We start from the raw sequence: 24425 nt of genomic DNA on the forward strand, positions 1-24425 counted from the left end.
TTTTGTCCTTCAAAGATCTTACTGAAATGTACCCTGAAAGTACTGTAATGTTCAAACGAGTATGTTTTCCACGCTAAACGGTACAAAATAATTATATATTGCCGGCTAGGGGTACGATTTTATGTACCTATGAGGTAACAGTGTCATCCACTGCACCACCGTGCCACCCACAATCCTTTTTATTAGTCCTTTTTACGAGGCAGTTTCTTCTTGGTGGTAACGTAATGACAAAAACTAATTTAAGTTTAATAATACCATCGTGCAGGTCAGCCTTACTGATTTAAAAAAAAAGAGATTCAACGGCGCTGGTTCCTCATTTTAGAGCCTTCGTAGTACTTCAGTAATTATTTCCACTTCTATTACACAGTGTACGTTGAAATTCGGGAATGAATAATAGATCGCAGAGGGGCTGCTGGGAAAAAAGAAAAGGCCAACGGATAATACACTGTATAAATCATGGGAACATGGAGAGGCACGGGCAACATTTGAAGCCCGTATTTCATTTTTTCCGAGACAGCGCTGCACCTTGACGTTCCTCTTCAGCTCGTAGACGTGCGGAGAGCGGCCTCCGAGGATTCTTTCATCCCGCCGTCTATTTCTGTCCCTGTCCCGAATTTAAATTGCAAAGTGATGTTTGAACTATGCAGAGGTGTCACTCCTTCTGCTCTTGGAATTGAAATGGGGGGGGGAGGGGGGGGGGGTCGGCGTGGGGGGGTTGCAGGTTTCTACTGCAGCGGGAGGAACCAAGTGCAGGCAGGGGCAGGGGGGACCGCGGGCACGAGCGATCTCTGCTGCCGTTTAACGTCACCACCACCGGTCTGCCACACAATTCAGGTTTTAAAGGTCAATCTATTATGCACATATTGTACACCTTTCCAGCGTCTGTTCTGATTGGCTGACTAGCTCCAACAATCTGAAAGCCGTCTGCGCTGGGCGCTTGGATTTGTTCCGGCTACAAGGTGGACTGTGCCCACATATGCAAATGAGCGTACGGTTGTGATGTCATAAAGTTCTGGAAGTCCAAACGGCTTGTTTAAATGCGCAGTGTCTTCACACAGATTGTGAGGAGACTGCATTTTGATACTTTCACAGTGTCTTTATACCACCTTCAACTCCATTATAATTTACATAGCGAGGGAAATTGAGGCCTTTAAGGCTCTTTCGTATTCATCGGGTGCAAACAGCTTTATTGACGCCATGGTTCTGGCACTGGTACCCTGGTCCGCGATCACAAACAAACCCCCTCCAATTATTTGGTCCACAATCGGGTTCCGGTACCCCCCTCTCCACCCCCAATCCACGACCAGGAGCCCCCCTGCTACTTCTCATTTAGGGCCACTATAATCCTACAGCCAGCTCTGGCCAGGAGATACCAACGGCGGTTGGTTGCCCGGTTTGGCAAACGACAGGGGAAGCCCCGCAGGGGACAGGGGAAGCCCCACAGCCAGGGGTAATCAGAGGGGTCCACCGTGGGGAGTGAGACTTCAAGGTGCAGGCAGAGGACGTAAGTGATTAGCGCTGCGTGTGGGCCGGATGCCGCGCCGGCCGATTAGCCGTATTTCTCTGTTTTATTCGCACTCCGGGACGTGTCCACTGCTCGGGCCGGCTCTCCTCAGCCCGCTCCTCCCCCCGCGGCCGGCTCCAGGATTAATCCATGGGGTAATTAAAACCGTCGTCGGGAACACGGTGGCGTGCGCACGCACGCGGGGTTAATCGCCGGGCCGTGACAACGCTCGTTCATTTCCCCGGCAGTCCCGCCGACCGCGCGGGTGCTTTCCCCCGAGCGGGGAGGAAATCAAAGCGTTTTAAAACTCACCGCTGGAATCTTTTATTTTTTATTTCTGGTGCATATTGAAAAAAAAAACATAATTCATAATAATTAATCAGAGAGATGTGGTTAAGCCGGGACTTGTTCAAATAAATTAGTCCCGCAAAACATTTGGCAGCGAAGCCTTTTCAGCCGCGTTGGGCTGCACCAGATGTTTGCATCTACAGGCAGCGTGGGAAATAAATGACTCATTTCTCAGGCGTTAAAGAGGACCAGACAAGGGGGAATCAGAACCGACAGCTGGACGGATTTCGGCGCTCTTGCCTCAGACGTAACCGGCTATGACAGGTGCCGGGTGACTGCGAGGCTCGGTCGATGCGAGGCGGGCGGGTTCAGGCGGAGCGAGGCGGAGCGGGTTCCGGCGTTCTCTCCAGCGACTGCGAGGCTCGGTCGATGGGAGGCGGGCGGGGTCCGGGGCGTTCCCTAGAGCGGGCGGCGCTACCCTGTTGACCTCGTTCTCTGGAGCGAGCGCTATCTTGTTGAAGGCGTTCTCTGGAGCGAGCGATACCTTGTTAGCGTCTTTCTCTCGAGGTGAGCGATACCTTGTTAACGCCGTTCTCTCGAGCCGAACACTACCTTGTTGGTGCCGTTCTCTCGAGCCGAACACTACCTTATTAACGCCATTCTCTCTCAAGCGAACACTACCTTGTTAATGCCGTTCTCTCGAGCCGAACACTACCTTGTTAACGCCGTTCTCTCGAGCCGAACACTATCTTGTTAACGCCGTTCTCTCGAGCCGAACACTACCTTGTTAACGCCATTCTCTCTGAAGCGAGCGCTACCTTGTTAACGCCGTTCTCTCTGAAGCGAGCGCTACCTTGTTAACGCCATTCTCTCTCAAGCGAGCGCTACCTTGTTAACGCCGTTCTCTCTGAAGCGAACACTACCTTGTTAACGCCGTTCTCTCTGAAGCGAACACTACCTTGTTAACGCCGTTCTCTCTGAAGCGAGCGCTACCTTGTTAACGGCGTTCTCTCTCAAGCGAGCGCTACCTTGTTAACGCCGTTCTCTCTGAAGCGAGCGCTACCTTGTTAACAGCGTTCTCTCTCAAGCGAGCGCTACCTTGTTAACGCCGTTCTCTCTGAAGCGAACACTACCTTGTTAACGCCGTTCTCTCTGAAGCGAACACTACCTTGTTAACGCCGTTCTCTCTGAAGCGAACACTACCTTGTTAACGCCGTTCTCTCTGAAGCGAACACTACCTTGTTGACGCCGTTCTCTCGAGCCGAACACTACCTTGTTAACGCCGTTCTCTCGAGCCGAACACTACCTTGTTAACGCCGTTCTCTCGAGCCGAACACTACCTTGTTAACGCCGTTCTCTCTCAAGCGAGCGCCACCTTGTTAACGCCGTTCTCTCGAGCCGAACACTATCTTGTTAACGCCGTTCTCTTGAGCCGAACACTACCTTGTTAACGCCGTTCTCTCAAGCCGAACACTACCTTGTTAACGCCGTTCTCTCTGAAGCGAGCGCTACCTTGTTAACGCCGTTCTCTCTGAAGCGAACACTACCTTGTTAACGCCGTTCTCTCTGAAGCGAGCGCTACCTTGTTAACGCCGTTCTCTCTCAAGCGAGCGCTACCTTGTTAACGCCGTTCTCTCTGAAGCGAACGCTACCTTGTTAACGCCGTTCTCTCTGAAGCGAACACTACCTTGTTAACGCCGTTCTCTCTCAAGCGAACACTACCTTGTTAACGCCGTTCTCTCTGAAGCGAACACTACCTTGTTGACGCCGTTCTCTCTGAAGCGAGCGCTACCTTGTTGACGCCGTTCTCTCTGAAGCGAGCGCTACCTTGTTGACGCCGTTCTCTCTGAAGCGAGCGCTACCTTGTTAACGCCGTTCTCTCTGAAGCGAACACTACCTTGTTAACGCCGTTCTCTCTGAAGCGAACACTACCTTGTTAACGCCGTTCTCTCTCAAGCGAACACTACCTTGTTAACGCCGTTCTCTCTGAAGCGAACACTACCTTGTTAACACCGTTCTCTCCAGCCGAACACTACCTTGTTAACGCCGTTCTCTCGTGCCGAACACTACCTTGTTAACGCCGTTCTCTCTGAAGCGAACACTACCTTGTTGATGCCGTTCTCTCTGAAGCGAACACTACCTTGTTGATGCCGTTCTCTCTGAAGCGAACACTACCTTGTTAACGCCGTTCTCTCTGAAGCGAGCACTACCTTGTTGGTGCCGTTCTCTCGAGCCGAACACTATCTTGTTAACGCCGTTCTCTCTGAAGCGAACACTACCTTGTTGGTGCCGTTCTCTCTGAAGCGAACACTACCTTGTTAATGCCGTTCTCTCTGAAGCGAACACTACCTTGTTGATGCCGTTCTCTCTGAAGCGAACGCTACCTTGTTAACGCCGTTCTCTCTGAAGCGAGCACTACCTTGTTAACGCCGTTCTCTCGAGCCGAACACTACCCTGTTAACGCCGTTCTCTCTGAAGCGAACACTACCTTGTTGATGCCGTTCTCTCTGAAGCGAACACTACCTTGTTAACGCCGTTCTCTCTCAAGCGAGCGCTACCTTGTTAACGCCGTTCTCTCTCAAGCGAGCGCTACCTTGTTAACGCCGTTCTCTCTGAAGCGAGCGCTACCTTGTTAACGCCGTTCTCTCTGAAGCGAACACTACCTTGTTGACGCCGTTCTCTCTGAAGCGAACACTACCTTGTTAACGCCGTTCTCTCTGAAGCGAGCGCTACCTTGTTAACGCCGTTCTCTCTGAAGCGAACACTACCTTGTTAACGCCGTTCTCTCGAGCCGAACACTACCTTGTTAACTCCGTTCTCTCTCAAGCGAGCGCTACCTTGTTAACGCCGTTCTCTCTGAAGCGAACACTACCTTGTTAACGCCGTTCTCTCTGAAGCGAGCACTACCCTGTTAACGCCGTTCTCTCTGAAGCGAGCGCTACCTTGTTGACGCCGTTCTCTCTGAAGCGAACGCTACCTTGTTAACGCCGTTCTCTCTGAAGCGAGCGCTACCTTGTTAACGCCGTTCTCTCCAGCCGAACACTATCTTGTTAACGCCATTCTCTCTCAAGCAAACACCACCTTGTTAACGCCGTTCTCTCTGAAGCGAGCGCTACCTTGTTAACGCCGTTCTCTCTGAAGCGAACGCTACCTTGTTAACGCCGTTCTCTCTGAAGCGAACACTACCTTGTTAACGCCGTTCTCTCTGAAGCGAGCGCTACCTTGTTAACACCGTTCTCTCGAGCCGAACACTACCTTGTTAACTCCATTCTCTCTCAAGCGAACACTACCTTGTTAACGCCGTTCTCTCGAGCCGAACACTACCTTGTTAACTCCATTCTCTCTCAAGCGAACACTACCTTGTTAACACCGTTCTCTCGAGCCGAACACTACCTTGTTAACTCCATTCTCTCTCAAGCGAACACTACCTTGTTAACGCCGTTCTCTCGAGCCGAACACTATCTTGTTAACGCCGTTCTCTCGAGCCGAACACTACCTTGTTGGTGCCGTTCTCTCGAGCCGAACACTATCTTGTTAATGCCATTCTCTCTCGAGACGAACACGACCTTGTTAACGCCGTTCTCTCGAGCCGAACACTATCTTGTTAACGCCATTCTCTCTCAAGTGAACACTACCTTGTTAACGCCGTTCTCTCGAGCCGAACATTACCTTGTTAACGCCGTTCTCTCGAGCCGAACACTACCTTGTTAACGCCGTTCTCTCTCAAGCGAGCGCTACCTTGTTAACGCCGTTCTCTCGAGCCGAACACTATCTTGTTAACGCCATTCTCTCTCAAGTGAACACTACCTTGTTAACGCCGTTCTCTCGAGCCGAACACTACCTTGTTAACGCCGTTCTCTCGAGCCGAACACTACCTTGTTAACTCCATTCTCTCTCAAGCGAGCGCTACCTTGTTAACGCCGTTCTCTCGTGCCGAACACTACCTTGTTAACGCCGTTCTCTCGAGCCGAACACTATCTTGTTAACGCCATTCTCTCTCAAGTGAACACTACCTTGTTAACGCCGTTCTCTCGAGCCGAACACTATCTTGTTAACGCCATTCTCTCTCAAGTGAACACTACCTTGTTAACGCCGTTCTCTCGAGCCGAACACTACATTGTTAACGCCGTTCTCTCGAGCCGAACACTACCTTGTTAACGCCGTGCTCTCTGAAGCGAGCGCTACCTTGTTAACGCCGTTCTCTTGTGCCGAACACTACCTTGTTAACGCCGTTCTCTCGAGCCGAACACTATCTTGTTAACGCCGTTCTCTCTCAAGCGAGCGCTACCTTGTTGACGCCGTTCTCTCTGAAGCGAGCGCTACCCTGTTAACGCCGTTCTCTCTGAAGCGAGCGCTACCTTGTTGACGCCGTCGGCCATGGCCTGTAGCGTGAGCTCCCGGGGGCCGTCCACCGTCTTGCCGTCGTCGGTCGGGCCCCAGCTGGCGCTGTAGATGTCGATGACCTGGGGCATGTGGCTGATGGACGAGGCCTCGATCACGTCCGTCATGAAGGGCTGGTCCAGCATCCGAATGCCTGGGGGGGGGGGGGGGGAGGAGGAGAGAACCAAGACTGATTACACAAAATGGCCGCCCTCACGTACCGCCGATGTCAGGTCTGTCCTGCCTTTGTCTGCTGATTTTTCACATGTACTTAAGCGCTTCATTTAGGTCACAGATTTGGCGAAGGAGTCCAGCTGTACAGCGTTTCTACCCAAGGCCTGAATTGGCTGCTGATTGAAAGGAAATCACAGAAAGCTACGGAGACTGCGGCCCTCCAGGACTGGAGCTTAAGACCCCAGCTCCAAGGCTATTTTTCCCCAGACTGTTGGCTGTGTCTCTCCTGCATTATGTCGTCTTATCTCGGGAAAGCCTCCGCAGGTTCAGCGTAATTGCTGAAAGGCCTCTGCGGCATGCTGCTATTGTGTGTGACAGAGGCCGAAGATTCTGTGTCTTCTTCGGAATATGTTCAGAAAATACCCTCCGCACTCGCGACCCGTAAGGGATAGTGTGCCTCTTGTTTAATGATGGCTTGTTAAAGTGGACCTGAAAAGGGAGCTCTGTAAGGCAGACTGACTGTAATAACCTTTAATAATTGCACTTTTACACGCTGTCAGTGAACAGGTGAAGGGGCCTTCCTCTGGTAGTGGTGTCATACAGTTTACAACCTCCCACACCAAAACACGTTCCCAATTCCCGTGGCCCACAGTCCCTTCTCTGCACCTCTTAGGGCACGGGAAGGATTGATAGAAAAACTCACACAAGGTCCTCGGACATCTGTTCCCTTTACTCCTCTCTATCACCCCCTCCCTGTCACATTTATGTCAGGACTCAGTCGCTAAAATGCATAAAGCACGGGCTGTTTCATGACAAAGCAGGTTCAAATTAAACAGTTAATATACAGGCCCTATTTCGGAGATTCTTGGTCAGCCCGTACCAGAACAAAGTGGAAGGCAGAGTTGTACTACTGTCTTTGTAACTTGGTTCATTTATTGGCTGATCTAGTCTCTGCACATAGCAGTCAAAGTTATTTAACCATGCTAACTTCTTCTCAGCAACCTCAGAAGGACACGTGCACAGATACCTTCGCCCTGGCTAAATCCTGTCCTTGGGTTAGCCCAGGGTTTACAGCTCTGTGATGCAAAGCCACCGTTTTTGTTTTATGGGAAGACTTCTTGCACTATCCAAAAAGAAAGTATGAAAAGTGCCAGAAAAGGTGGGGCCTGCGGTGGTGCAACAGGCTAAGACGCAGCAGACTTGCGGTTGCAGTTTGCTGCAGTTGCACGCCGGGGACTGGGGTTCGATTCCCGGTCCGACCAAAAGCCAAGTTTGGCCGGCTCTCGTGGAGTGGCATAATTGGCTCGCTGCTCCAGAGGGAGGGACTTGGCAGGGTTAGCTGATCGCCGCACAATAAAGCACCTCGGGCACCTCTGAATCCAGGTCACGAGCATGAGACGAGACGGCTTGAAGAAGGAGCTCTCCTTTGGGCCGCTGAGGGACGGGGTTTGGGTGGTGTATCTAATACTAGCTCTAATTGAATCAGACGGGGTACAATTGGCTACCAAATTGGGAGAAAAAGGGAAAAATCTGATGAAAAAAAAAGGAAAAGGTACAAAAGCTCGTGGTGATACCCTATAGGTACACACTGTAAAATTGGCCATTGGATTAGTAATACATTTCAGGGTATATTTGGGGAAATCTGTTACTTGAAGAACCAAACTGAACCTCCCCTGTCACTTTATTTCTGAGAGTGTAGGTGTTATTAAAATGATCCAATATCCAGCTGCAGAGGCAATAATCTGAGATCTGACAGATTCTGAAAAGCAGCAGTCTCATTCCCATGCTCCTCCGATCCAGATAACACTATTTTATTATAATATCAGGATATCAGTTGGCATGGCTGCCACCTCCACCCCTTGTGTGCTCAGTGTTCCCGCTGGCTCATCCTGGTCCCAAATCAGGGTGGAACGGTGGGAAATGAAGTCCAGAGACGTGGTGAGTTGAGTTGTCAGCGCTTGTTTTCCTGAGGCGTGATTTACAGAGCAGCCCGGAAAGGTCAGGAGGAGCAGGGCTGGAGATATTGTCCGTTACCAAACTGTGCGTGAGGCTGGGTGAATTCTGCTCCAACCTGCCTCTGCAATTTATCATCTGTCACCCTGGAAACAGCAGAGGCAGCTGTAACCGTGGAAGCAATCCCGAGTCTGTGTGTGAGTGTGTGTGTGTGTGTGTGTGTGTGTGTGAGTGTGTGTGTGTGTGTGAGTGTGAGTGTGTGTGTGAGTGAGTGTGTGTGTGTGTGTGTGTATGAGTGTGTGTGTGTGTGTGTGTGTGTGTGTGTGAGTGTGTGTGTGTGTATGAGTGTGTGAGAGTGTGTGTGTGTGAGTGTGTGTATGAGTGTGTGAGAGTGAGTGTGTGTGTGTGTGTGTGAGTGTGTGTGTGTGTGTGTGTGTGTGAGTGTGTGTGTGTGTGAGTGTGTGTGTGTATGAGTGTGTGTGTGTGTGTGTGTGAGTGTGTGTGTGTGTGAGTGTGTGTGTGTGTATGAGTGTGTGTGTGTGTGTGTGTGTGTGTGTGTGTGTGAGTGTGTGTATGAGTGTGTGAGAGTGAGTGTGTGTGAATGTGTGTGTGTGTGTGTGTGTGTGAGTGTGTGTGTGTGTGTGTGTGTGTGAGTGTGAGTGTAATTATCTGTGTGTGTGTTTGTGTGTGTGAGTGTGTGAGCAAGAGTGCCTGTCTCTGTGTGTGTGTGCGTGTGTGTGTGTGTGTGTGTAATTATCTGTGTGTGTGTGAGTGTGTGAGTGTGTGTGTGTAATTATCTGTGTGTGTGTGAGTGTGTGAGTGTGTGTGTGAGTATGTGTGTGTGTGAGTGTGTGAGTGTGTGCGCACCTAGCTATCTGTGTGTGTGTGTATGTGTGTGTGTGTGTTTGTGTGTGAGCGTGTGTGTGTGTGTGTGTGAGTGTGTGCACACCTAGCTATCTGTGTGTGGGTGTGTGTTCTGACATACCTGCCACCTTGGAGTTGAAAGCCACTCCCACACCACAGATGTTGTTATTGGCTGCAGCGGAAACCTCTCCAGCACACCTGGTTCCGTGACTGAAAAAATTAAAATTAAAATTAAAATCAGCTCAAATGCATGGATACATTCATTAACCTCCCCCTAATATCTATACTGTTTTAATATTAATATCGTGACATCTAGCACACATGAAGCTATTGTAATGCATGTTTTAAAGGGTACGACAACATGATTTGCGGGATTTTATACGGCATGCAACTACACACTCAAATCCCACTAGCTTTACAATGAATTATTCATCAAGAATATTGATATAATACAATAGAATAAAAAATGAAGTCCTCTTTAAAATCCTTCACGGTTTGTGGACCGAGACAAGCACTCCACCAACACAATGGACCCCAGCGTCCGCCTATCTGTAAAGAGAAACCTGTCTTCATTTGCATAAAGTAAATTCCAAAAACCCCTGGCCCTGAATTGAATACGCGCATTGAAGGCCTCCCACTGACACACTTGTGATTTGGGATTAATTAAAAGTCTGGAAAATTAAGGATTTGGTTTTAATTATGTATTTTTGTGAATAGACTGGCAACCTTGGCGACTCCCAGGGAAGAGACCCCCATGGACGTGAATGAAGTGGAGAGCCTTTTCTCCCTCTCTTTCTGTATCTCTCTCTCCCTCTGTCTCTCCCTCTCTCTCTCTCTTTCTGTATCTCTCTCTCTTTCTGTCTCTCTGTCTCTCCCTCTCTGTCTCTCTCTTTCTGTCTCTCTCTTTCTGTCTCTCTCTCTGTCTCTCTCTCTGTTTCCCTCCCTCACAAAATGCTTTATGATGCATGACAAGATACAGCTTATGCACATGAACATATACGTATATGGACATACTGTTTACAGATACATAGGCCAACCCAAATAGGCTGACTGGTTATCGCACTGTTTATGTTCTCCTTATAAACGGTGGGAATTTAAAGTTTCAAATTCAGGGCATTTTGGTTCGAAATTTCCCATTATGTTCTGGCAATGTCTGCATGTTGTGAGGAACTGTAGCTCAGTCTCCACTCCCTGACTGCAGTGTCTCTGTCCCTCCCTCTCCCTCCCTCTCTCTCTCCCTCCCTCCCTCTCCTTCTCCCTCTCTCTCCCACTCCCTCCCCTTCTCCCTCTCTCCTCCCTTTATCTCCCTCTCTGTCTCCCTCCCTCTCCTTCTCCCTCTCTCTCCATCTCTCTCTATCTCTGTCCCTCCCTCTCTTTCTCCCTCCCCTTCTCCCTCTCTCTATCACTTTCTCTCCCTTTCCTTCTCCCTCTCACTTTCCCTCCCTTTTTCTCCCTCCCTCTCTCTCTCCCTCGCTCTCCCTTTCTCTCCCTCTCCTTCTCCATCCCTCTCTCTCACCCTCTCTCTCCTCCTGGCTGCCTTCGGCGCAGAGGGGATGCTATTTATAAATAATCAGACTATTAGCTTGCACACGGCACACGGCACGCGGCTAGAGACCGACTGCACGATATTATTAATCAGTTTCAAATCACTACTGTCGCCACAGAGAGAGAGGGGCAGGGAGAAAGAGAGAGGGAGAGGGAGAGAGCGGGGGGGGGACGAGAGAAGGGGGAGAGGGAAGGAGAGAGGGGGGGAGAAAGAGAGAGGGAGAGGGAGAGAGCGGGGGGAGAACGAGAGAAGGGGGAGAGGGAAGGAGAGAGGGGGGGGGAGAAAGAGGGAGAGGGACAGAGAGAGAGAGGACAGGAGGCAGGAGAAAGTGGAGGAGATTAAAGCAGAGCGTCTTTGAGCTGCCCTTGAAGGGGAAGCAGATCATTCTGCAGGTGGAGGGCGCGGGCGATGGGGGGGTGGGGGGGTGGGGGTTAAGGTTGGGGGAGGGGGGGGGTAATGTAATCCCGGTGAAGAGGTCTCCCGGGGGAATGGGCAGTTATGACATCAGAACAACTTCCCTACACAAAGAACCCTGCGATTCCGTAGAAGAACCCGATGTAGTTTAAGGGTTCTCTGACGGGCAAAATGGCTCTTTGTCCGGAAGCTTTCACCCTTTCACACGCACGATAGAGGGGACGGAGGGTTCCATAAAGAACGACTAAAACGGGGTCCCCTACGGAATCAAGCCAGAGAACCCTTTCAGAACCCCTGTTCTGAGGGTGCACGCGCTCATACGGGAGCAAAGCGTCCGCGAAGGGGCAGCCGGTGTGGCGAGTCACCCGCCTGCACAGAATTCACACAGCGCCGAATCCGCTCCCGACCAATCAGCGTCCGCCGCAGAGTCCGGTCAGACCTCAGGCTTAATTCCTGATGCTGATCCGTGCTGATCTGTGCTGATCCGCGCCTCGCCTGTGCGGTGACGTACTCCAGCACGCCCCCTCGCCCGCTCTCTGCATATAACGAGTGTCGAAGCCGTCGTGGGGCTTGTTCAATGGGCGGCACGTCGTCTCAGCACGGGCACATGTGGGGGCGGCCCCGTAGCCTCGTGCCTGAGGTGCTTGACTGGGACCTGGAAGCCCCGGTGTGGCCACAATAAGATCTGCACAGCCATTGGGCCCTTGAGCAAGACCCTTAGCCCCACACTGCTCTGCAGGGGCTGTCCCCTGCTTAGTCTAATCAACTGTAAGTTAGTTTGTATAAAAGTGAGAGCAAAATGACTGTAATAAATGACCTGCTGAGCTAACCGGGGGCAGGCGTTACCTGTTAAACCAGTCGTCCGTGTAACGGGGGTAAGGGTAGGGGTCGTTGCTGCTGAAGTCATAGCTGGCGTCCGCGTTCTGAAAAAGAGAGAACGGCAGTTTTGGGAAACTGACGAGACACACGCGGTTAACAGAAGTGAAATTACGGGCGCGAACGTTTACCCGACGTTTTCCCTCATACCTACACGCTATTGCTCCCCTGACTGAGAGGCTGCATCGGCGAGAACGCGAGAACGTTAGTCAAAACCCATCACACCGAAGAGGCAGACTGCTCCAGCGGCGTTCAGTAGTCAAATCTTTTTTCCGGTAAATCGCTCGTGGAAAAATGATGATCGTAAAAATTGAAGTTTTCCTTGGGAGGTAATGCAGCGCCGCAGCGTGACTTAGCAGGAGAACTAATACCTCGATTAGGCCGAGTTAAGGTGTTTAATTTCACGCTGCATAAAAAAATAATAACAGCACGCAACTGAGAAGAAAAGCACACCGAAAAAAAACCGAGGGAAGATGAGGCTGGAAACGGTAGATCCTGCTGTAAAATCCAGCGATACCGGCGTGACCAGAGAACTGAGCTGCCCACGCTGCTCGTAAGCTGGTCTAGCTGGGTATGAGCTGGTCAACCAGCATGACCAAGCTGGTCATGAAGCTGGTCTAGCTGGGTATGAGCTGGTCAACCAGCATGGCCAAGCTGGTCATGAAGCTGGTCTAGCTGGGTATGAGCTGGTCAACCAGCATGACCAAGCTGGTCATAAAGCTGGTCTAGCTGGGTATGAGCTGGTCAACCAGCTAAACCATGTTGAGCTGGGAGCTGGTCTGAACTGATCAACCAGCAAAACCATGTTGAGCTGGGAGCTGGACTGAACCGGTCAACCAGCTACCAGCTGTTCCAAAACCTAGCTTGAGCTGGTTTTTTCGAAGGCTCGTAGCAGGTTACCCCGACAACACTCCCTGATGCCATAACCCTCAAATTCAAAATAGCGTGATCGCACTTGGCTTTGGCTACGGGTGACTTTGCCTTTAGCTGACTGGTAACACGTCTGTCTGATCAATCCATGGATGAGCGAGAGGACCGGAGTTCAAATATTTCTGACTCGTTACACTAACGTGTCGCCGTGTGCGTGGCACTGTAGATTCACCGCTGCCCAGGAGAAGGGGGTTATGACAGCAAATTAATTAATACATAAAAAAAACTGCTAATGCAATTTATGCCCAGGGACCCCATCCCTCCCACATCTTCATTTGAAACAGAAAATGACTGTGCCCTATTTGCATATACACCCAGTGAGCACCACTGTATAAGGCATTTATTAGACTTATTTAAAAGTATTCCGCTGCTGTTGCCTATCCACTGAAGAGGTTTCGACATATTGTGTTCAGAGATGCTCTTCTGCACACCAGAATGGTGATTTGTGTTACCGTCACCTTCCTGTCAGCGTTGGCCCTTCTCCACTGACCTCTCTCATTAACAAGCCGTTTCTGCCAGCAGAACTGCCACTCAGTCACTCGTGTCTAGTTTTTGGCACCATTCTCTACAAACTTTGTTTGTGTTGTGCATAAAAATTCCAGGTGATCAGCAGTTTCTGAGATACTCAAGCCACCCTGTCTGGCACCAACACATAACATAAAACACAACCTCTTCAGGCAAATGTTGTATGTTGCGTTTTAAAGACGCATACAGTTCAACAGCTCACAGTTTGGTCTGACAAAACAACAGGAGTGTACTTAATGCCTGGAAAACTGCATAGCAACACTCTTGGAAATTCATAGCGTGTTGTTGCCAACGCATTACAGGAGGTAAACGCTGTCATTTCAGCCCCCTGCCCTCCGTTCCCCGCTAAAGGCTGTGTGCTGCAAAACATAATCCCCACCGTGACTCAAGGTACAACTAATACGCTGGCTAATGGATCACACACACACACACACACACGCACGCACACATGCACACACACATGCACGCACACATGCACGCACACACACACACACACACACGCGCGCACACACACGCGCGCACACAGGACCATGTCAGCTGACCACTTTGGGGAAAAGGCCAGGCCTATTGCATCTGGATAATTGGCCTTGTACCAGAAAAACTGCTTTTTCAAACCAGGTTGACTTACAGATGCACAACACACAATTCGACCTGCTTTAAATATGATTGACAGCCTGCATGTAATAAATTAGCTTTTTAAAAAAAATACAAGTAATTGTTAACACTTATTTTCCTGATTCCTGCTGTTCAAGCTCAGTTTCAGGTTGAAGAGGCATTATTTCACATAGCTTTACCGTGATACAGATCCCATATGGCCCGTGCCATACATTCTGCGTATTTTTTTTCCGGCGGTAAATATGAACAGCTGCCCATGGGATTCGGCTCAGAAACATTTTTTCGGAGGAGCGGGCAGGGGCGTGATTTCTGTGGCGAATTGACATCGGCTGTTGCCATAGCAACTCTATTATGATAGAAGATGAAACTCATATTTTAGCAACTAGGAAATTACTTGATGACAAGTAGCTGTGTTCAGCCACCCTCCTCCTTCGCCTGTGAAAGAGCACGGCGAATTTCCACCTGGCATCCTCACAGAGTAGTGTGCACTGTGCACACACACACACACACACACACACACGTTCAGCTGACTACAGATATCTTATCTTAACCTGAGCCTTATTAGGCTGTTATAGCAATTCAGCTTTAAACAGTAGAAAACATATCTGCCTTTAATATCCACTAGGCCTACAGCAACATAAAAAAAAAACATAATAAATGAATCATGCATAAATAATGTGCTAACAATTCACATCTCCCTTTTTGTTTCCTTCACAGTATTCTGCCTTTAATAATGTTGCTTGTCGCCGATAGAAACGTGCACAACATTTCAATGTTTATTTTCAGCTTAATTGCCGTTCGATATTTACGCCAGCAAATAGCCTACGTTCTGCGGAAATAGACAAATCTGTATCCTAACATGCAGGGGGGGACTGGGAGCTGTGCGCGCAAGCGATGCTGTGAATTATTCATCGTCGAACCGCCAGCAACCCGCCCATTAAGTGGGTTCCGGGCAAGAGCGACATCGGGGGAGAGTTCCCCTCGTTAGGAGCAGACGACGCGCAGCGGGCAAGCCAATGCAGTGACTCATCCGTGTTCTCAAAACTAAAGTATCTGCACGACCAAGCAGGCACGCAGTCTTTATGCATACGCGCGTCCGTCCCCTGTAATTAAAAAAATACAACACAATTTTGGAACGTCGACTAGTTTGCGGTAGCTACCTTAGGTAGCGACCTAACTGGGTCGTGTGTGGAGCGCGAGAGAAGCAGACTAGCACAGGTTTAATACAAGGATATTTCAGGCTTGTGCTGGCGGAAATAATCACCCAGCTCTTCTCGGTGTGCCGGCATCCACCGGGCAGAGGCGCGGAGACGCTCGGGAGGGAGTTATTTTTAGATCCTGGCTTGTATTTGCGTTCTGGAGCATGACGAGGGCTCAGACCCTGATAATGATACAGGTAATTAAAGAGAAATAGCCTGTACCTGAGTCTGACAGGGGAAACTATCTCTGCTTAATTCAGTTTCTTGGCAGGTTCTTTGGCCTAGCTACACTGCTGCACCGGCGCAATTTAATTGTTTTTATTTCAAAAACCTCCAAACAGCGTGACGACGAGAGAAACACCACTCCCACGCCGAGATTTTTTATATAAAGGGCCACGGGCCTGATTTAATGTGCAGATGAGAAATAATCTGCCAGCCGTGTAATTCGTCTTCCTTCAAACCCACAAAACCCTCGCGCCGTTCGATCTCCTTCATTAATATGCGCCGTGTCCGCTCGTCACGTGACCGGAGTGGTGTTGCATAAGACATCGGCGGCGACTCTATTTCGAGCCGCGGAGCCCTGCACATTCGCCCTCGCCACCATCAATTCCCGCCGCCTTCTGTTCAGCCGCAAACAAGACCGCGGCGCTCTCAAGATATTGACTTTCAACAGATATCCGAGAGAGAGAGAGAGAGAGAGAGAGAGAGAGAGAGAGAGAGAGAGAGAGAGAGAGAGAGAGAGATGGAGAGAGAGAAAGAGAGACCCTTTCAACAGAGATCCCAGAGAGAGAGGGCGAGAGAGAGAGAGAGAGAGAGAGAGATACAGAGAGAGACCCTTTCAACAGAGATCCCAGAGAGATAGAGAAACAGAGATGGAGAGAGAGAAAGAGAGAGAGGTGTGGAGAGGAGAGAGAGAAACAACCGCAGAATTCAAAAGAATCGGGCTAGATCAATGTCTTGTTGTGGTGTCAGTGAAAGCTTTCATTTATTTTTAAACGAGGAGCCGCAGCGATCGGGAGGGTATTGGACAATCTGGGCAGGCTGGTTGGCCTGATGCCTCCAGCATCCAGCTGGATTCGCAGAGAGGACGTGGACGTTTGCCAAGCGACAGAAGAGCCTGGAAGCTGCCAGGCAGCCGGCACTGCGCCTGTGTTGAGGAGCAGCGCGCTGAGCGCACGACGCTGCAACTCCAGCGAGACGACGGGGAACCGCACTGAGAAAGCCAAACACCAAAGAGAGAACGCCAACGGCTGTGTACTTACGTAATTCGACGCAAGGTCTGGGTGTAAATAGTCGATTCCTGTTGTTTGGGAGAAGACAAAAAAACAAAAACAAAAAAACAAGCAGTGATTAAGTGCCACCAGAATTAAGTGCCACCACAAAGATTATTGTGGTTTATACGGCTACAGAGGGTAAAGCTAACCCCACACAACGCCTTTGTATATAGGCAAAATTACAGGACAGAAGATATCGCATTATCTTTATTTCATGCTTACTGTTTAATCCCACCAATTTAGAAACATAAATAAGAAATTGGTAGTGTCAGAAACAGGTTTAAAAACAGAACAAGGGGTAAAATGTGTGATTTGGATAAATCATTGAGAGTGCCATGCATTATTCTACTGGTGATCAGCACCTGACAACCTCAGGAGGATTGGGGTTTCATCAATTACGTCTATTCTCATTGCACATCTTTGTTGGGAGAACACAAAATTGTAACGCAGGGCTACAACAAACAAATGTGTACGCCCGCGCCCGGTAATTGCACATATCGCTTGGCATAATTACAGCGTCGCCGTTCGAGGGATGCCCGTACCGTCGTCCATAATCGCTATGGTTACCCCTTTCCCGGTGAATCCCAGCTCCCAGGCCTCCGCGACGTTGAGGTCCAGGCCGGGAGTGCCGTCCGCCTGGCCGGTGTTAATCTAATCGGACAGACAATATGGGGAGACCACGTGAGACGGGAGCTCCCCCGTATGTGTAAATGACGAATTAACGAACCCGGGGGAGCCGGCTAGCGGGAACGTAAATGTCACCGTCTCGGCTCGTAGTTGCAGTCCGCTCACGTAGCGCTCAAACTGACGGGATAAATAAACAAGCTCTTCACCTGGCCGCTTCTCAGCGGCGCTGCCGCGTACGGCGGAACAACAAACCCTGGAGGAGGTAAACAGATCTGCTAAGGGTGTTTAAAAATAAATAAATAACTTGCTTAATCTACTGAGACCCAGGAGAAAAATATGCTAAGTGTTTGAAATTTCTTTGACATAATACAAGTATCTTGGATGACAAAAACATGCTGCAGTGAAAATATTTTCAGAAATATATTTTATTTTATTTTAATTGAATGAATGTCCCTTGAGTTAAGAGAATACTGTGTATAGCTCAGGGAAGCCAAAATGTAATGTCCTTGTTTGAAGACACAAGGTCTCAGGAGGTTAAAATAAGTGCTTCTAATGAACGACCACATGCAGGAAGGAGTCACATATCCTGACACAATAAAGTGAAATGTATCGACTAAGAGGGTAATAGTGGCCAGGCTGTGTAAACATTCATCCGAGTTACAAGATCTGTGGCATTATTACCAACTTACCAGGTACCACTGTTTGGAAAATAGGGGGTCGTTCATGTTGGTGTCGATGTCGTTGAGGTCTCTGTAGCCCCTCTTAGTCCGAGGGAACCCTTCCTGCTGAAAAACATTTTTCACCTGTAGAAAAATATGAAATATTATTATTATTATTAGTAGTAGTAGCAGTAGCAGCAGCAGCAGCAGTAGCAGTAGCAGTAGTAGTAGTAGTAGTAGTAGCAGTAGCAGTAGTAGTAGTAGCAGTAGTAGTAGCAGTAGTAGTAGTAGTAGCAGCAGTAGTAGTAGTAGAAGTAGCAGTAGTAGTAGTAGTAGTAGTAGTAATAGTAGAAGTAGTAGTAGTAACAGTAGAAGTAGTAGTAGTAACAGTAGTAGTAGTAGTAACAGTAGAAGTAGTAGTAGTAACAGCAGTAGTAGTAGTAGCAGCAGCAGCCGCAGCAGCAGTAGTAGCAGTAGCAGTAGCAGTAGTAGTAGTAGTAATAGTAGAAGTAGTAGTATAACACAGTATAGCCAGACAGAGACATTTAGATGACATACACACTGCAAGGTTTGTAGGACACACCACTTCAATGTAAACATGCTATGTACTCAGGAAAAAAAAAAAAAACCAGAGATTACCCACAACCCCCTGCATGTCCCTAAAGGCATTGTGGGGGAGAGGGGGAATGGGGGGGGGGGGGGGGGGGTGTTTGGAATAAATAGCAGGTGCACTGAACTGACTCTTAACTTACAGTAAATGATTTCTGTTGAAATAAGGACGATGGCTGTCTTACAGTGGTTAGAATTACTAAACATGTTAATGTGCAAAAGCTGCTCACTCAAACAAAAGCAAAATGTCTCCCGATTTCATTCGGTCTACATAGTAGTTTGCAAATTAAATATCTCTTTCTCTCTCCCTCTCTCTTGCTTTTATTCTCCCTCCCTTTCTTTCACTATCTGTCTCACCCTCTCTCTCTCTCGCTCTTTCTCTCTCTACAGATGAATCAAATAATACTTGAGCATGAATGGTATGTCCTTGTTCTGAACATATGTATTATGCATATGTACTATGTGACACAAATTATTTCATCACAAAACATGATTCATTTTATCATTTTCTTGTGTATTCATGTTTTGAACTGCATTTACAACTGAAGAGGCACTCAGTAAGAACGCGAGCAAACTACAGTATAGATTTTCATTTCCCATCCTCTACGTCAGTATTATTTCCTCTCTCTAGATCCTTCCACGCCCATCGTGCACTAAGCCTCCACAGGAAGGGCGGCGTCAATAATCCTTTGTTTTAGTTTACGGGGCCAAATCACACAGTCCGAATGTCAACGGTCCTTTCCGTTTCTTCTTCTATGAAAGCGCCGCGCGGGCAGAAAACGTACGGCCAATCAGCCGCGGCTCCTCGGAGAATACCCGGCTGGGGATCAAAGAAACGCGCATACGGCGGTTTGGGATGAAACGCCCGGGGAAAGCGCGCTCGGAGAGCGGTTTGTGCAAACGTTAGGGATTCGTACGGTAACGGGACACTCTGGGTTACTTTATTGTCATTAGACTGCTCTTTATTTGGAGAGGAAGGAGCGCGGTATTACCTGTGCCGCGGGATAAATTGGGTTACTCAATATCGCGCGGTGACTCACACAGTGCCGCTGTAACAGTGAAATTATAAAGGACGTCTTTTCAGCGATGGCGTCGGCGAGAGTGTTCATCTACCTGGAGGATTTCCTATGCCAGTCAGCTGTCAGTCAGAAGAGCGTGCCCGACATCACCACATCGCCCATATCTCCACGCATTTGTGTTCACAGGTAAACGGACTGCATTTAGGGCCTTTTATCCAAAGGGCTTTGTAATTAATGCCTCAAATTCACCCACGTACACACCCCAAAGGCGATAGGCTGCCATGCGAGGACCAGTCAGCTTGTCGAGAGCAGTTGGGGGTTGGGTGTCTTGGTCGGGGACACTTTGACACGCCCAGGACTTGAATGGGCAACTCTCCGCCCCCTCTCATCTGATGGGCTAATGTCAGCCCAAAAATGTAAATGTATTCACAGTGTATTCTGGAAAAAAATAATACTCAGTAAAAAAAAGTATCCCCGAGTTTGTTATGAGAAGCTATAGTCATATCTTGTCATTTTATACACCCGAAGAGACACACACGCACACCAACGGCGATTTGCTGCCATGCAGGGCACCGACCAGCTTGTCAGGAGCATTTGGCGGTTGGGCGTCGTGCTCAGGTAAACTTCGACACACCCAGGCGACCCTCCGACTGCCAGTTGACTGCTCTTACCTCCTGAGGCAATGTCACCAGATGCAATGATACGTCTGTAATAACTGATTTCACATGAATGTATTAGACAACTTTGTGGTGTTGGAACGAGAACAAACAATGGTTGGGGTGCTGTTATTTTGGTGTTACCAAGTCGTGACAACGACAACAAAAAAAAAGCATATAAACAGAGTGATTAACTGGGTGTGTTAATTTAACAGTACTGTAGTGAGAATCACACTCTAGCAGCATACCGTGACCCGCTTGTTGACTGGCACACTGAAAACATGCTTTGCTTTTTTTACACCTGCTGGTTGACGGCATCTGCATCTACGGTATAGAAAACACCCACTCGTGCTCCAGCTAAGGACGGGGAAGCGTAGTTCCCCGCTGACAGGGAAATTAAGCGAATTAAGGAGCTGATCTTGAAGTCCAAAGAGGAAATTACTACTTGTCACCTTGCCTTGCAGGTCAGGTCAGGATACAGAGCCACGCACTGTACAATCTATGCTAAGAAATTCACACCATTGCGTTATTACACTATTACAGGATCGTTCTCTACGCGGGGATCGAGCTTTTGTTATTACTGCAACATTACATGCCATGCTATGTCCAAACGGTCCCTGATGTTTCAGTAACCAAGGCGACCACAATGGACAAAACACAACTACGCCATGACACAGTACAGTCAGGAGCCAATACCGAAGAGCCAAAATTGCACCGAGCAATGACCTCCTGCAACCTGCAATAATGAAAGGAGAAACACAAAAACGCTATGCGTTTAGAAACGAAGAATAGCTAATAAGCAGATAGTAGATTGCTGAGGAGAGGTGAAAATGCATCTCAGGGCAGCCTGTAGCATAGCGGTTAAGGTATATGACTGGGACCCGTAAGGTCGGTGGTTTGATCCCCGGTGTAGCCACAATGAGATCCGCACAGCCGTTGGGCCCTTGAGCAAGGCCCTTAACCCTGCATCGCTCCAGGGGAGGATTGTCTCCTGCTTAGTCTAATCAACTGTACGTTGCTCTGGGTAAGAGCGTCTGTCAAATGCCATTAATGTAATGTAATGTAGTCTCCTCAGGTGTAGCTAATTTGCTGATTAGCATTTTCCAACACAGCACAGTCTCAACAATTATCTTCTCTAGCTCCACCTAGAGGCGGAAGCTGGAAACGCAGCCTCCCAAAAGACAATTCACGGGAGAGAAAACCAAGGGGCTGAACAGTGGCTAAGAGCAACAGCAGACCTTTAGCCTCAATGCCCTGAGATTTTTCCTCCTAAGAGTTGTAGTCTCCAAATCCTTTGAGACTACAGACGTGGGCAGCTTCAGGTAAGCCGGTGAATGTTTGCATTGTCTTGTGGCTAAGGCACATGACTGGGGCCCGGAAGGTTGGTGGTTCAACCCCCTGGTATAGGCACGGTAAGGTCAGTGCAGCTGTTGGGCCCTTGAGCAAGGCCCTTAACCCCGCAGGGCAGTTGATTACACTCAGCAGGGGACAATCCCCCCAGGAGCGATGCCAGGTTAAGGGCCTTTTCTCAAGGGCCAAACATCTGTGTGTATTTTACTGGGGCGACACCAGGGCTTGAATCTCCAACCTTAGCCAATACGCTAGAGGCTGCCCACCAGTCTGTAGCTTAGTAACTGCATAACTGGATAAAGTGAAACCACAAACAGCTCTTTATACTTCAGTCCATGTTCCTGGTTTAGGTGGGGTCTGGGGTTTACATAGTGCAGTTGTCCAGCTAACTCAGTAATCCTGCTTTGTGGGTTTTACTCAGCGCAGTTATCCAGCTAACTCAGTAATCCTGCTTTGTGGGGTTTACTCAGTGCAGTTATCCAGCTAACTCAGTAATCCTGCTTTGTGGGGTTTACTCAGTGCAGTTATCCAGCTAACTCAGTAATCCTGCTTTGTGGGTTTTACTCAGTGCAGTTATCCTGCTTTGTGGGGTTTACATAGTGCAGTTGTCCAGCTAACTCAGTAATCCTGCTTTGTGGGTTTTACTCAGTGCAGTTATCCAGCTAACTCAGTAACCCTGCTTTGTGGGGTTTACTCAGTGCAGTTATCCAGCTAACTCACTCAGTAATCCTGCTTTGTGGGTTTTACATAGTGCAGTTATCCAGCTAACTCAGTAATCCTGCTTTGCGGGTTTTACTCAGTGCAGTTATCCAGCTAACTCAGTAATCCTGCTTTGTGGGTTTTACTCAGTGCAATTATCCAGCTAACTCAGTAATCCTGCTTTGTGGGGTTTACTCAGTGCAGTTATCCAGCTAACTCAGTAATCCTGCTTTGTGGGGTTTACTCAGTGCAGTTATCCAGCTAACTCAGTAATGCTGCTTTGTGGGTTTTACTCAGTGCAGTTATCCAGCTAACTCAGTAATCCTGCTTTGTAGGTTTAACATAGTGCAGTTATCCAGCTAACTCAGTAATCCTGCTTTGTGGGGTTTACTCAGTGCAGTTATCCAGCTAACTCAGTAATCTTGCTTTGTGGGGTTTACTCAGTGCAGTTATCCAGCTAACTCAGTAATCTTGCTTTGTGGGGTTTACTCAGTGCAGTTATCCAGCTAACTCAGTAATCCTGCTTTGTGGAACAGGCCCCAGGTTTTGGGACTTGATCCCAGGTCCCATGAACTGTCGGGTGCGTTCCTCTTTTGGCATTTCCCGTGGCGGAGGCTGTGTGAATTCTGCTGACGGACGATGAATAAATGAAACAGCAGCTCAGCTCTTCGCCTTTGAGAGTTCATCGTGAGCTGATCTTAACGGCCGGGGTTGCGGACTCCCGTGGCCCTGCACTCGGCTTGGCGGCCTGACTCACAGAAATGAGAGACTTTGGCATTTACGCCCCGAGAAAAAGAAAACATCAGCACAAGCAAGTTTCAGAATTTACAAGCTAGCTCTGGAGGAACGCATCAGCCAAATTAATGGGGCTGTGGGTGGTAATAACAAACACACACACACACACACACACACACACACACACACACACAATGAACAGCTGCAGGTAGAAAATGACTTGCTATTAAGTGCTGCAGTGCAAATTAAATTATTCAGGCACTTTCTTGCCTTGATTACTTAATGCCCCTGCCTCCACTCCCCTTCGCTTCCACGATAAAACAATGAACAGTAAACAAAAATGCAGAAGCGATGCTAACAATACGTCCTCCACACTCGATTCTGATCTAATTTTGAACCCGTAAAACATCTGTCTTCCAAAAATGTTGAAGCCATACAACTTCCCTCATCAATTCAAATAAGCCCTTATTAAGTTATGTTATTTCTGGAAGCACTGTGACTGCGGCATAATGATGTTACGTTGTATTAGACTGTAGCACAGTAAACAATAATTTGATGTTGCGGACAGCCATTGTTTCATTTTTTAGCTTGCTGGGAGACCGGGGGGTGAAAGGGGCATTGGCTGATGGAGCACAAATAGGAACCAAATCAAAAACATGCATTTCTCACACACACAAAAACACAGCTGTTCTGTAACTACCGGTTGAATGTTTGAAGGTGAAGTTCTTTGACGCTACTGTCAAGGCCCCAACAACATTATGCCAAAAAAATATAACAACAACAAAAACAAAAACAACAACAACAACAACAATTTTATCATTAAGCACATTTCACTGGCCACTTACACAGAGACGTCAGTTTCACATGAAAGCAAAAATCACTTGGCTGACTCTAACGATCGAGATTGAACGACTGAAACACCATGTGAATAACCGATCACCAATCACAGTCACTACGGCAGTGCATATAAAAAATAATCTGGTCAATGGTTGGCATTCATATAGCGCCTTTATCCAAAGTGCCGGGGCGACATGGCTCAGGCAGTAAGAGCAGTCGTCTGGCAGTCGGAGGGTTGCCGGTTCGATCCCCCGCCCGGGCTGTGACGAGGTGTCCCTGAGCAAGACACCTAACCCCTAAATGCTCCTGACGAGCTGGTCGGGGCATGGCAGCCAATCGCCGTCGGTGTGTGAGTGTGAGTGTGAGTGTGAGTGTGTGTGTGTGTGAATGGGTGAATGGAGAAGCATCTCCATTGGATAAAGGCGCTATATAAATGCCTGCCATTTGTAAAATTGATGCTACTTGTTCACCCATTCATACACATACTAACGGTGATTGGCTGCCATGCAAGGCCTTGCTCAGGGACACTTCGACACAGCCCGGGCGGGGGAATTGAACCTGCAACCCTCCGACTGCCGGACGACCGCTCTTTCCGCCTGAGCCAACGTCACCCCTAATAACAGCAATTCCACACATACAGCGTCCCCATCCCAAGTCACGACCCCACGCGCAGGGCTTCACAGTCTGCGGTC

General features: G+C 48.7%; 1 protein-coding gene across 1 annotated transcript in view; it reads right to left on the reverse strand.

The window, feature by feature from the left end:
• The window catches only part of pcsk2 (proprotein convertase subtilisin/kexin type 2), a 46705-nt gene that overhangs the window by 12460 nt on the left and 9820 nt on the right, over positions 1 to 24425 (reverse strand). The window contains exons 3-8 of the mRNA XM_061231284.1: positions 17859 to 17972; positions 17085 to 17193; positions 16531 to 16568; positions 11970 to 12046; positions 9285 to 9373; positions 6151 to 6326 (exon numbers count right to left, since the gene is read on the reverse strand). Coding sequence (XP_061087268.1) covers positions 6151 to 6326; positions 9285 to 9373; positions 11970 to 12046; positions 16531 to 16568; positions 17085 to 17193; positions 17859 to 17972 — 603 coding nt within the window. The remainder of the gene's footprint in view (positions 1 to 6150; positions 6327 to 9284; positions 9374 to 11969; positions 12047 to 16530; positions 16569 to 17084; positions 17194 to 17858; positions 17973 to 24425) is intronic.

The sequence above is a fragment of the Conger conger genome, chromosome 2 (assembly GCF_963514075.1).
Source record: "Conger conger chromosome 2, fConCon1.1, whole genome shotgun sequence".
Taxonomy (NCBI): Eukaryota; Metazoa; Chordata; class Actinopteri; order Anguilliformes; family Congridae; genus Conger; species Conger conger.